At 36.5% G+C, this 13401-nt stretch overlaps 1 protein-coding gene across 2 annotated transcripts; it reads left to right on the top strand.

The window, feature by feature from the left end:
* Positions 1–9510: 9510 nt before the first annotated feature.
* Positions 9511–12203, top strand: LOC103327192 (small ribosomal subunit protein uS15). 2 transcript variants are annotated; one of them, XM_089048301.1, is made up of 6 exons: positions 9511–9648; positions 9900–9976; positions 10100–10172; positions 10925–11063; positions 11160–11346; positions 11913–12203. In XM_089048301.1, the coding sequence occupies exons 2-6, from the start codon at positions 9954–9956 to the stop codon at positions 11944–11946; spliced, it is 456 nt and encodes a 151-aa protein (XP_088904427.1). In that variant the 5' UTR covers positions 9511–9648; positions 9900–9953; the 3' UTR covers positions 11947–12203. The 2 variants fall into 2 exon arrangements, with proteins under 2 accessions (XP_088904427.1, XP_088904428.1); XM_089048302.1 differs by having other exon boundaries at positions 9580–9648; positions 9913–9976.
* Positions 12204–13401: the final 1198 nt, after the last annotated feature.

Genomic DNA, 13401 nt, shown 5'->3' with positions numbered 1-13401 from the left:
TTCAACAGGTTTGGACTGTTCGATCGATTTTAATTTCAATTATGTTGTTCCTAGTGCCTCTAGGGTCGTAGAGGAACTTTCAGATCAGAAGTCGGAGGTCGTGGGCCCCACAGGCCTGGTTAACCGATATGGTATGTTTGACCACACGGTTGACCTTGAATCTTCCAAGATCATTTTATCCTCGAGAAATTAAGTTTGAAGTTAAGTTCGGTTTGATTCGATTTAGATGTTTATGTTATCCTTGTGTTCTTTCAATAGGTACTTAGGCTCCTTGTACTCAATCGAAAGGACCCTTTAAGGTTTGAGTTTGCTTCGGACGAGTTATGAGTGGACTTTATTTTTAAATGAATATTATTTTCATATTGGCAAGAATTATAGTTGGTTTTTGGGACCCATTAGGGCACACATATACTTTTCGGGAGGTGCGTCAAGATGTTAGTCTACGTGTATAACTAGATCAGCCACACGTGCAATGCAGGTTCGGCGTGTGTGCTAGGAAGCAATAGTCCCCCGGTTGGGCTGCTCATCCCTAGACACTTGTATGATGCAAAATCCCCACATGTGGTTGAGAATAAACGATCCCCGAGTTAGATTGTTTTCTCTTGTACATATCTTGATGTGGTGCATGTGTGTATGTATGTGTGTGTGTGTGTGTGTGTGTGTGTGTGTGTGTGTGTGTGTTGGGAATATAAAGGTTTCAAGTATCGAATGGTATATGGATAAAGATGAATTTTATTGCATGGTTTACATTATTTTTCTAAAACGGTGGGGTTAATATGTTTAGATATAATTTATGTTATAAAATTTATTTTTGTCTACTCACAACTTCTTGTTTTGCGCCCCCCAGCTATAGCTCGACGAGATTCACAAGTCCACGTTAAGTATTATGTACAACACACGATATTCGTTTATTTCTTTTTCAACTCCTAATACTTCTGTGAACTAGAGTTTTATAGAAAGCTCTGATATTGTCCATATAGGGTTGAATTTGAGGCCGGAGGCCTATGTTGTAAATTGTGTGCTTTAGTTTTGTGCGTGCTACCATTTGGGATTATTTATCGCTTGTTTGGGAATGTCCATTTTTCAGGAGATATTCTGCCAAAATTTTGGTTGAAGTGTCAACCAAATTTCTGTTTAAATTGGGGGCAAAAGGGTTATGTTAGTAAGTGCCGGACATAAACAAGGTTCGTCATGGATTCCAAAGAGGGAATCTAGGGCAGGTCCTGTCAAAGAGGTTACAAAATTCCTTTGCCCAGCTCCACCATCGCCTTTGTCCTTGGCCTCTATACTTCCTCGTTTAGTCATGTCCAGGATTTTGTAGCAGGGCAACGGCCTAATGTAGACATCGAGCAGTTGTTGGGGCTAAATGATAACGCACGGAAACGGACCGAATCCCAATTGTACTATCGTCTACTGTGGTCACTTATGCGCACCAACTTTTTCATTCTCATCAAACGCCTTCACCAGATCTTGCAAGCGCGCAAGTCATCCTTCCCTTCTTCAGTCATCGTGTTATTCCATTATCACAACTAATATTCCACGCCATCATTGACAACTTATGCGGACTTATTTCATAGCCATCATTAGAGCATCTCCAACCGATGTGTCAAAAGTGCCACATAGGTATTTAACGGCTAGAAATAACATCTCACATCACTCCAACTGATGTGTCAAAGCTGATGTGGAATGAAGGCTGGAAGTTGAGATGTTATTTTTAACATCCCAAAAGCAATATGTCAAATGAATATTTTATTATTTTTAAAGATAGTTAGTTGTTACTTTCATTTATTATTTTCTTTTTTATATTTTTTTTCTTCTTTATCTTAAATGATTTGACTGTTACAATAATTATTTATTTGACATATCGGGTGGAGTGTAAAACTATGTAAATGTCAACTTACCACATCAGCCATCAAATTTAAATTTGATGTTTGATATTTGACATCTCCCTTGGAGATGCTCTTAGGCCGCCAAGTGCTTGATTTTCCATGTCTAATCACGAGGTTGTGCAAGAGGCATAATGTTCCCATGTTCCCATGTTCCCCGACGATGAGGGTTCGCACAAAATAGACCAAACATGTCCCAAATAGTTCGTCTACCCTTAGGGGTCAACTTGGTGGAGCCACTCATTAGACGTTGGACGTCATCGAGGTTGATGATGATGATAATGACGATGTTGATGATGACAAAGATTCTTCCCTTCAATCTGATGCCGTTGCTAAGTTCAGTTTTCTGGGTTTCTTCCATATTTCTCCGCTTCCTTTAAGTAGTCGGACAAGTCCCTGTGTTTAATTAAGGGGGAGTCCCCTCTTCTTAGTATTAATATTTTCTTATGTGCATTTTATAGTACCCGAATCGGAGGAAATGAAATTATGATTAAACCTCGAATTGCATAGTTAGACAGGTAATTGTATTTTTAAAACCCCTCATGTGATCAAACAGTTCCCAAACCCTCATTACTAGGCCGTTGAAGTATAATATGGGTAGGTCATACATTCGATTGTATCTTCATGATGTCATTTTGGCTTTGTTTGTATTTTTTGGGGTGTTCTATCGCATTTGGTATGAGATTGGCTTTGCTATAGGAAAAAAAAAGTCTTTGCCTTTAATGATTTCAGTATATAAGTTGTCTAATCCCCACAGCTTCATTTCCTACCTTCCATGGTTGGAAAACTTAAAAGGCCACTTATTGCTTCGATTGGAATCTGGGATTGAATAACACACTCTAATGTGCAAACAACCTCTCCTTCACCACCCCAGGCCGCTTAGACATTTGTCCTTCCACATATCCCTAGTTGTTCATATTTGATACATAATTGTAAGTCCATATGGGTATTCTTATTCCAATTTTTAGGTCAAGGGGGGATTCGTGTAGGGTCTGGTTATCCTGTATTCAGTATACCCCATGAAATGTTTAGGGTTAAATTTTTTGTTTCGTACTGACATTTTTTATTATTTGATATGTTATGTGTTTAACAATTTAAGACCTTGGCTACTTAAATGCCACAAACCATGCCACCCCTTGTCCCCATTGTGTAAAATTGATATGGCTTAATTTGTGTGGTGTGATTCCAACATGGACATGCCCTGATAACAAATCGGACGCATATTGGTTGAGACACGACCCTAATGGCACCATTCGAAAGGTATTGTAGAAGGCCTCAATTTTTTCTACACTTTGTACAATTATTGAATATTTCGGCCGTTATGGACAGCATAAAAGATGACGTAATTATCAGGATTTAATTGAGTGCTAAGGGACCTTGAGGGTAGATGATTATGTGTCCGGTCAACATTCTGTAGTATACCCCATTTGTGACATACCCAGTAGAGTAGGCGGTCAATCCCGTCCAACATGCTATCTATGCGGAGGCAAATCCATACACCAGTTTTCTTCAACATCGTCATGTAACTTCAGAAAAGTGTACTTCAAGTGCATGAGAGTTTATGTACGTCACTATTAACCCTTATCATATTGTTAACTCTACATTGCCATTGGTTTCGGTGCAATTTAATGTTACTTTTGGCCAAATTTGTGTGTTTATTGCTTTTATTATGGTTGATACATTGTATTGTTGAATACGTTCTGAAATTATAAGGAATTATTCTAGAATACTAAAATTACGGGAATTTACAAGTAAAGTATATGCCAAAAGTGTGTACACAAAATTCCGCACCTCTACTGGAGAGACACTAATCTCCCTTTCTTTAGGCAGTGAAGCTGTGGTTCTAGTGGAGATCGACCAACCCTCATATTGAACGTCAATGCATGATGCCGAAGCAAACGATGAGCAATTGGCTTTAAACTTAGACCTCATTGAGGAGCTTTAGGGTCATGCAAACATTCAGAACTTTGCTTACAAGCGGCATGTGGCTAAATACTATGACTCCCATGTGAATCCTCATGCCTTTAAAATTGACGATTTGGTCATGGACAAGGTTTGTTAAGGGACCTTATGAAGTCATCAAGGTTTGCAAACCCAATACCTACCAGTTTGTGATTTCAGTGGCAAGCCACTTCCTCACCCCCTAGAATGCCGATCATCTTAAACGCTATTACAAATATGCATGCCAAGAGACTTAACTTCGACATTTAGGTTTTATCCTTACTATGCCTTCAACACTTGTAATACCTATCATATGTCTTTCGACATCCACTTAATGCAACGCCTGACTTTGGCTCACTTCTATCTCATTCTCATGCCTTTAGTAAATGTACCGATAGTTATATCATTTAGTAAGACACTTGTTAAAATAGAACAGGCTATACTACCTTAACAAAATAACATTGCCTTATAGCAAGATAAAATATCCACACAAATTATGAGTACAATCGGCACTCTCAAATTGTTCAAGTCACATCAAAATATCCATACCTTCAGCATTCACGACCCGTCAGTAGCATCGGCACTCTCAAGTTGTTCAAGTCACATCAAAATATCCATACCTTCGACATTCACGACCCCGTCAGTAGCATCGGCATCACGAGCTAGCGAGGAAGTGGAATCGGCAACTGTACCAAGTTAATCCATCCATTCCTTGCCTGCTAGAAGGGGATGAGGATCACTGCTTGTGTAAAAGTTGATCTTCATAATAGGATTAAACCTCATGAGCTTCTTCTCCCAGTTGTACCGCTCATCCACTATCTTGTCCAGGATTAAGTCCTTCAGCTTCTCCTATATTTTGTATGACTCAACTGCTTCTACGTGTACTTGGGCAATCTCCTCCGTCTTCTTGGCCTCAACTTTGGCCAGTGCCTCTTCGGCATAGGCTAACTTCTTCTTCAACTGGTCTTTTTTCAGCTACCTCTTTCTTGAGCTCATCATTTTTCCTCTCCAAGAAATGTGTGGCATGAGGAATAACTTGGAGGGGACCAGGGTCATCATGCACTCAAATTGAAGGTTGTCTGACCTTACTTCCACCAACGCCCTTTCTTTGTTTATCAAGAACTCTCTTCAAAGACTCAGCAAGCTTGGAGCTTGGATTCCTTGCTTCAGTTGTGGTGAAATACTTACTATAATATAAATCAAATTTAGACTCACATAAAACAAACGTCTAGAAAAGTAGAAACTAATAAGAGCCTCACCTCTATTCTCGCTCAACCTCTCGAGGTTTCTCTACTTAGCTTGAACTCTTATGATATGCTCCAATTTTTAACCTCGAATGGAAGGTCTTGCCCACCTATTTGCGAAATGTATTAGGATATCGACTAACTACACCAAGGTGAATTCAACGCAAAAGGTTGACCTACATGACATGCAAATATCCACATGCTCTAGGGAAGCGAGTCTGCACTCGAGCAGCAGAACCCACATCACCCACTCTAAACTCCCAATCCTCCACTTCAAATTGTGAACTCTCTAACTCAGACATCTATTCGACATGTCACATACATTAGATCGTGTTCCATAATGGGAATTTACCTAATTCAAATGGTGAGGTTGCCTCCCTTCGCATTCCAACTCTCTTCATTATTCGATATAAACTCCTCTACCTCTAATTCAATCATGATAGTACTTAAAAGCATGCACTAGACAAACTTCTTAGAAAGCAAAACCATAGCATAACAAAAACAATAGAGACAATTTATTTCATTTGGCATTTGCAGCAACATATGTTGAAATTTGCATTGACAATGGAAGTTTTTTTGGATTGAAATTGTGAATTGAGATCATAGAATGAGAATGCATGTTACAAAGAGTTAGTAGTATTTAGTATTTTTAGATCAATTTTTTGGTGAATTTTGGATCTTGAGGTCTTGAGGCTTGAAATGGGTCCAAGTTTGGATGTTCCAAATATTGAATTTTTTTTTTAACTCAAGTGTAATGCATATGTGGTGATGTAAAATTGGTGAATAAGAAAAAAACGCGAAAAAAAAAAACTAAAAATATTTTCAAGTTGCTTTAAACTATAAGGGTGATTTGAAAACTAGATTTCACTTTTTTGAAAACTAAAAAAGAAATCTGTTACCAAACATGTTTTTAGTTTTTAGTTTCAAAAAAGTGAAAATGAAATTGTTATCAAACAACTAGGGATGACAATGGGTCGAATTTGGGGAGGGTTTGTCATTCTTGTTGGAATTTTAAAAAGGTTTTAAAAATTTAACCGTTTATTTTTTAAAATTATTTTGGCTGTTTTATTTTATTTATTGTGGGGGTTATAAATATTTATAATATTCATGTTTTATTTCTATATTGAATGCCTTAATTTTCTGGTTGATGAAGGTTACATGTTCTTAGATGCCTATAAAAGGACACTTCTCCTTCACATTTGTAACAACTACAATACACCATCAGAATATCACATACCACAATCACCACCACAAACTAATTCTCTCATTTTCTACTTATATATATATATATATATTCTTTACGTTATATTATTATTTTGACAATGGTTCTATGACTTGGATACCTATATCCGTCTATGAATGTGTTCATAGCAGATCTTAAGTTTGTGTACAATGGGTCGTATCTTGGAGTCTTGTAGCTCGTCAGTACCTACACGTAGGGGGGCTACAATGGCTTTAGGACAATGTCTTTGATGTGCTTCACCATACCAAACTCACTTTCTTACTTATTATTTATTTTGCTTTTACTTACCTATTATTTTGTTTTCTTCAATTTCATTGTACCTTAAAAGCTTTCCATTTTTTATTATAAGTTATTTACAATATAACTATTTTTGTATTTGGCTTTGCGGAAAAGGAAAACTATATTTTTTCATAACAATTCTCATCCCCATCCTCATAAAGCATTTTTCATCCATCACCACCTTCGTACCCGCAATATTCAAATAAGGGATTCACCATCCCCGCGGTCATTGCCCATTAGAAGGAAAAAAAGAAAAACTCATTTGTTGATTGAGAAAAAAGCACTATGACCACAAGCTATACATCAATTCAACTTTTTTAAACTAAAAATCTATTGAACACCATACCCGAAAATTTACGAAACCGTCCTTATACATGTTTTTTTATCCTTCATCCTTGACTCATTAGGATCAAGCCCTGCCCTTCGCAGGGAAAATTGCCATCCTTCTTATTTTTTTTGCTAAAATTTCTAATTTCAATATTTGTGTCATGATCAAATCTTTCTAAGTTTTTTGAATGAATAAAAATAAGTAATTTAATTAATTACAAACATGTTAGTAAAAGGGTAATTATAAGGTTAATTTTTGTCAACTCAAGATGGTCTCCCTATCATGACCCGTTGATATAAGGTAATGTATCAACCCAAATTCGAGTCAACTCAACATGATTAATAAAGGAGCATTTTTGCTCACCATTTTAACTCAAGGTGTACCATCACCACTCTTCTCAACACTTGACATAATCAAAGTTCCACAAATACAAAGCAAATAATTAACTATGGTTATGCCTATGGACACATGTCAAGTGTTGAGAAAGGTGTGTGATAGTACACCTTGGGTTAAAGTAGTGAGTAAAATATTTCATGATTAATAAATGAGTTTTTAAGAGCATCTCCAAATGATATGTTTAAATTGCCACATGAGCATATGACAGTAAGAAATAGCTCTAACCATCACTCCAACCAAAACCCCAAAATTGACGTGGAATGAAGGCTGAGACTTTGGACGTCAAAAATGACGCTAAGAAAAGCAAGCGCCAAATCAATTTTATTATTATTTTAATACACCTAGATCTGTTTGCATTAAATGTTTGTTATGATTTGGCTCATTTTCCATTAAAAAAAAAAGCCTATTCTCCATTCTTATTGGCCGAATAGAATAAAAGTTAACATATTGAGTGGAATTAACCTCCACAAGCTTAAAGGTTCATTGGTCACCAACGTAAATTCCCTTGCTTGAATAATCAACATAATGGAAAGTGAGACTCCCCTACAGGAGTCAAACGATACTTCAAGAAAGAGAAAGAAAGGTAGGAACGGTAACTACATTGTTATCTTTGTTTCAAGAAAAACATAAGGAACGTTTCCCCCCTCAACCCCTCTCTCCTTTCGGTCGAGTTGGGTTAATCCCCTCGGGAATAACTCCTTAAGTACCGAGAGAGCGTTCGTGCGCCACATCCGTGTCTCACTCTCTCCCTTGCTATTGGAATCTCATACAATCAAGGAGTTTTTCATACATTGCATTCAAAATAAGAAAACAGAAAAGGTTGATAAGGTCACCAGTTCGGTCCTATTTCCAGTGCGATGTTCCTAGCGGAGAAAAGAAAACATATAGGTCGACCTACCCTAAGCATTTATAACTCTCATGAATTCTTCGTCACTTGCACTTGGAACAACAAGTCTACAACAAAATTCCCTTAAGGAAAACTGTTGTTTTAGACTTGTTGCGTACGATCGGACCTAAAGCTCTATAAACTAGCGTTAAAACGCCTTATTTTAGTTAGGACTTGATTAAGGGTCTCAACCCGCTTTATTCTTAAGAGACTTCCTTTTAGTAGGAAGACCAACTGTAAGTGTAAGTTTCTATTCGCTTTATTCTTAAAAGACTTCCTTTTAGTAGGAAAACCAACTATAAGTGTAAGTTCCTATTAACAAGGAGTTCCTTTAAGATAATAGTGTAAGATTGGGGAGTATGGTAGTGGAGTCTTTTTGTCCTCCACTACCCCCTCCCCCTCCTCTGACTTAGCCATCTAGCATTGTTTCGTTAACGAGGGATGCCTTCCTCTCCGGTTCACCTCCCTTGAGGGATAGGGAATCCCCAAATTTCTTTAGGAACCCTCCTATCCCCAAATCATGGTATGGAGCCACCGTCACATCAATATAGAGTATCGAGTGGAGTGAGGACCTTGATGGTATGTCAAATTGCCACATAAACCATCATATTTAAATTTGACATATCCTATGTTGCACCAATACTCCAAACTGAAGGGGTATGCTCATATCCGAAACTCCTATACTCTTATCGGATATGCCGATTCTCCTATTGTCTTATGATAATGTTAATTTTAAAAACTCTATATGTAAATACCCAACCTCTTCTTCTTGATAGAAGCTAGATTTTCATTTCGTTTGGGAGAGAATAACCAAAAAAGAAGAAGAAATAGGAAGAATGAATTAGAAGCTGTCATATTTACCCATAATGAATATGATGAATGAAGTTAGAGATTTGGGAAGTGGCTTATGTGTTTTAATTTGTTTTTGTGTTTTTTTTATATGATTTGAACAATTCTATGAAGACTTTTATTTTGTATTTTGTTTATGAAGACTTGTATTTTGTGTTTAGTTTCATGTTTTGAACTTATGATGGATACAATATTAATTTTTTCTATTTATATAATTTTTTAAATATATATTATTTTAATCGCGTTATCGATGCCGTGTTTGTATCTTAGTTTTTGGAATTTTGCCGTATTGGCATACTCGTATCCGTGCAATATAAGACATATCCATTGAAGATGCTCTAACAAAATGGTGTCACGTTATTTACCCAAAAAACAAAAAGTAAAATAAAATGATGTGCGATGAGAAAATTTGAGTGGTTGGAACTTTATATTAGCATACACCTGCACACACGCGATATCGCGTTAGTAAACCCTAACTCTTTTCCTCTCTATATCAGCATATTGCCGCCACTCTGCCCCCTTTTCTTGTTGGCCGTCTTCTATTACCTTCCTTGTTCTAGCAGAACCCATCATCGCTTCTTCTCTCTCCAATCTCGGTACGTTCTATTGTCCCTACATTTTCTTCTTGTTGGGGTCCAATGAATTCCACAGATATATAAATTTTGGGTGATAATATTGCATTTTTTGTTTTGGTTTTTATTTGGGTTTTAATTTCTTTTTGGGTTTAGTTCAGAAGTTCAGTTGCTGTTGTGTGGGGATTCAAAACTACGGATTTTTAATGTTCACTCATAAGAATTTGACAGTTTGAGTTACTGAATTTCGTTAGCCACCTCTCTCTTTATATTAGGGTTTCTCGGCAGGTAACAGAGGGCGGCAAAACTAGAGTGACCAGAACGGCACCATGGGGCGTATGCACAGCAGAGGGTTCGTTATTTTCTTGTTATCTGAACAAGCTCTGTAAATAAGCTCCGTGAAGCCTTCTCGCCTTCTGTTGATATGTTTGAGCTTGACCACTTTTTGGTGTTGTACTTTGTGCTGTTTTTGCAGTAAGGGTATATCGGCTTCGGCTCTTCCATACAAGAGGACCCCTCCGAGCTGGTTAAAGATCTCAACTCAGGATGTGAGAAACCTTAACTCTAACTAGTTTGGTTTGGTTGTGATTTGTTTGGTTAATGTGAAATTGAAGAAAGTTCTGAATATTTTGCTCAATGTCATTCCCCACTTTTTGGGAAAAAGAACAAAAAAGGTTTTTTGGGTCTTCTTTAGTCAATTAGCAACCAAACAGAGCCTTATTAGTTCAACTCTCTCTGTCTGTCTTTCATCTTCATTGAATGGATTGATTAAACGGTGAGAGAATAAAAAAAGGTAGCACATTCTTTTAATGTAATTTGGGCACATCTTTCCTTGCTGTTTGCACCAAATGAAACCTTGAGGCTGGTTATAGTGTACTACACGTAGTAGTGTTGTTCTAATTAGCATGAATTTTTCGTACTTACAAGTCTGTTAATGTTGCGATTGTAGTTGGCATCTTTGTAATTATAACATTGAAAACGAAGCATGATGACCTTTTCTTTTGTTTGGTTCTATTTGAGTGGTTTTTGGCATTTTAGAATAATCAAGACTTAGTTTGTTTTCTGCGTTCCATGTTCATATAATCAATTGTTATGCCTTTATATCTAAAATGAATGGCCACGTACCTTTGTGTAATGGAAAACGCTGCAAACCCATTCCTCTCTATTGAATGAATGAAAGTATATTTGGTTGTCTGTTAACTACTGATATTTCCAAGATAATTGATTCCCAATGCAAAGGAGCTAAATACTAATTTCCATTTTGTGTATTATACTTACCAAGTTGTTTTTCATGTTTAAGGTTGAGGAGAACATTTGCAAATTTGCCAAGAAGGGTCTAACACCCTCTCAAATTGGTGTCATTCTGCGTGATTCTCATGGGATTGCTCAGGTGAAGAGTGTTACCGGAAGCAAGATATTACGTATACTGAAGGCACATGGTGCGTCTTCTCCTGGTTTCTATTCCATGTTTTGTTTTTATATTTGAACACAAATGAGTAAATGGTTTCGTTCTCCTTGTGTCTTTGCTGGGTTAGGTCTTGCTCCTGAAATACCTGAGGATTTATACCACCTCATCAAGAAAGCTGTCTCAATTAGGAAGCATTTGGAAAGGAACAGGAAGGACAAGGATTCTAAATTTAGGCTGATTCTGGTTGAGAGCAGAATCCATCGCCTTGCTCGTTACTACAAGAAGACAAAGAAGCTTCCACCAGTGTGGAAATAGTAAGTATTTTTTTTCGTTTTGGAATCATTTTGTCTCATTCATGAGACTGTCGTAGGGGTTTCATTAGCCTCACTTGAAGACACCTAATGGAATTCTTCTCTAACACTAAGTAGAGTGTGTTAATATCCTATATGGAAAATAGATGTTGCCTTAGCTCCGTAAACAATTTAGGATTCTTCTGCTAACTGTGTATTAATTTGCCTTTCACGAAACATTCACAATCTGAAGAACTCATTATATGTGGGAAGCTAATAGTTTTTATATGCTGTCCACAAGAAACTTATACATTTCTAGAATGCTTTTCCCTCGGAGATGAAATCTATGTGAGATATGTCAAATATTAGTGTTTGGTTTTCCCCCAATTCCATAAACATGCTAGTTATAGGGTGGCATCTGTGACAATGAGACTGGAGTGGCTCTCCATTAAATTATCTTCTTTTCATGACTGGTTATACAAATTTGCGCTACGAGCATTGCTTCTGCTGTTTGATCATTTCAAATTATATCTTATTTTGTGTCAATAGTTGTTCCCTAATTGCTTATATCATTTGATCTCTTTTTGCAGTGAATCTACCACCGCCAGCACCCTTGTGGCTTAGGTCGGATATGATTGGCACCAAGGCTTAGGTCGGATATGATCTGCACCAATTTCGGGTGTGGCCACATTAAAAAAGCAGGACTAGTTTTTAGTTTGTTACTTGTTTGCTTCAAGTTGGGAATTTTATGAAAATCTTGGTTGTGGAACTCCTTGGTAGTTTTTTGTGCGGATATTTAAGAGTTCAGAACTTTTGTTTTGGCGGATTTATCTTTTATTTTTCAATTGGATCATTATAATATCGTTGCATCAGTTTGATCATTTGTCATCATGAAAATGATTTGGAATGAGCATGGAGAGTCATTGAACGGGAAGACAATGATTTTACATTTTCAAAAGTACAAAGAATTGATAGATATATATATATATATATATTTATTTATTTATTTATTTATTCCTTTTGAATCGTGAAGAAAAGGACTGCATGACCATGAATTAAGTGACAAGTTTGAACACAATAACCAAATTGCCAATAAAAAATAGAGGGAAATTTTCGTAAATACCACATGAATTTTGAGGCACGTGCCCAATTATCACTTGTACTTTTACTTTTAATTTTTATTTTCCATTATGTCAATATATTTTACGAGAATTTTTCTATGGAACAAAACATAATTATCCGAAATTTTCTATGGAACAAAACATAATTATCCAATGACTTCTTAGAGCCTCCTTCCTCCCCCACCTTGCCGTACACCCTTCAATCTTTGATGGAAGGTTGGGTGTCGCATTCTGGAATCGGCTCATGATAATATAATATTGTTCGCTTTGGGCCCCTCTCTCACCCTCACGGTTTTGTTTTTGGGAACTCACGAGCAACTTCTCAATGAGTCACCTATCTTGGAATTGCTCTAGCCCTAACTCGCTTAACGGAGTCAGGGACAAACCCAGGATTTCAAATTAGGGTGGGCTAGATTTAGCTTACGTACAAGCCTTGAAGGGAGGAACATAATCAATGGGATTGACGTGTACATATTTCCAATTTTTTAAAAACACAAAACCTATATTAACTAACCAAAACAAAAACTCACACTAACTAACAAAAGAAATAAACTCATGCTAATTAAACAATTACAAATGTAGAAGCTATTTTTTTGTTTCCAAAAATGTAGAAACTTTTAGGATTAAAGCTTTATGGCATAAAACATGAATGATTATAATTAAAAATATATTGGAATTTTAGGGAACTATAAAAGGCTAACCTACTTTCATTTGTTTATTTTTAATTACAAAACCTGTACAATCAAATGTTTTGGCCAAGTAGAAAAAAAAAATACATAGAATTCTTTTAAATAAAAAATTATAAATCCCTAATTGATACTTCATAAAGTCTAAAAAGTCCCCAAATTTCAACATCAACGAATTAAGACAATCAAAGAAGATTTAATAATTGAAGATAAATTTGGTTTGCTTTAATTAGGCATTAAAGGGCATGGATGATTGGCCCCTTCTTCATGTT

This window comes from Prunus mume, linkage group LG3 (assembly GCF_029339155.1).
Source record: "Prunus mume cultivar Tortuosa linkage group LG3, ASM2933915v1, whole genome shotgun sequence".
NCBI lineage: Eukaryota > Viridiplantae > Streptophyta > Magnoliopsida > Rosales > Rosaceae > Prunus > Prunus mume.
This window is presented reverse-complemented; position numbering and strand designations above follow the sequence as displayed.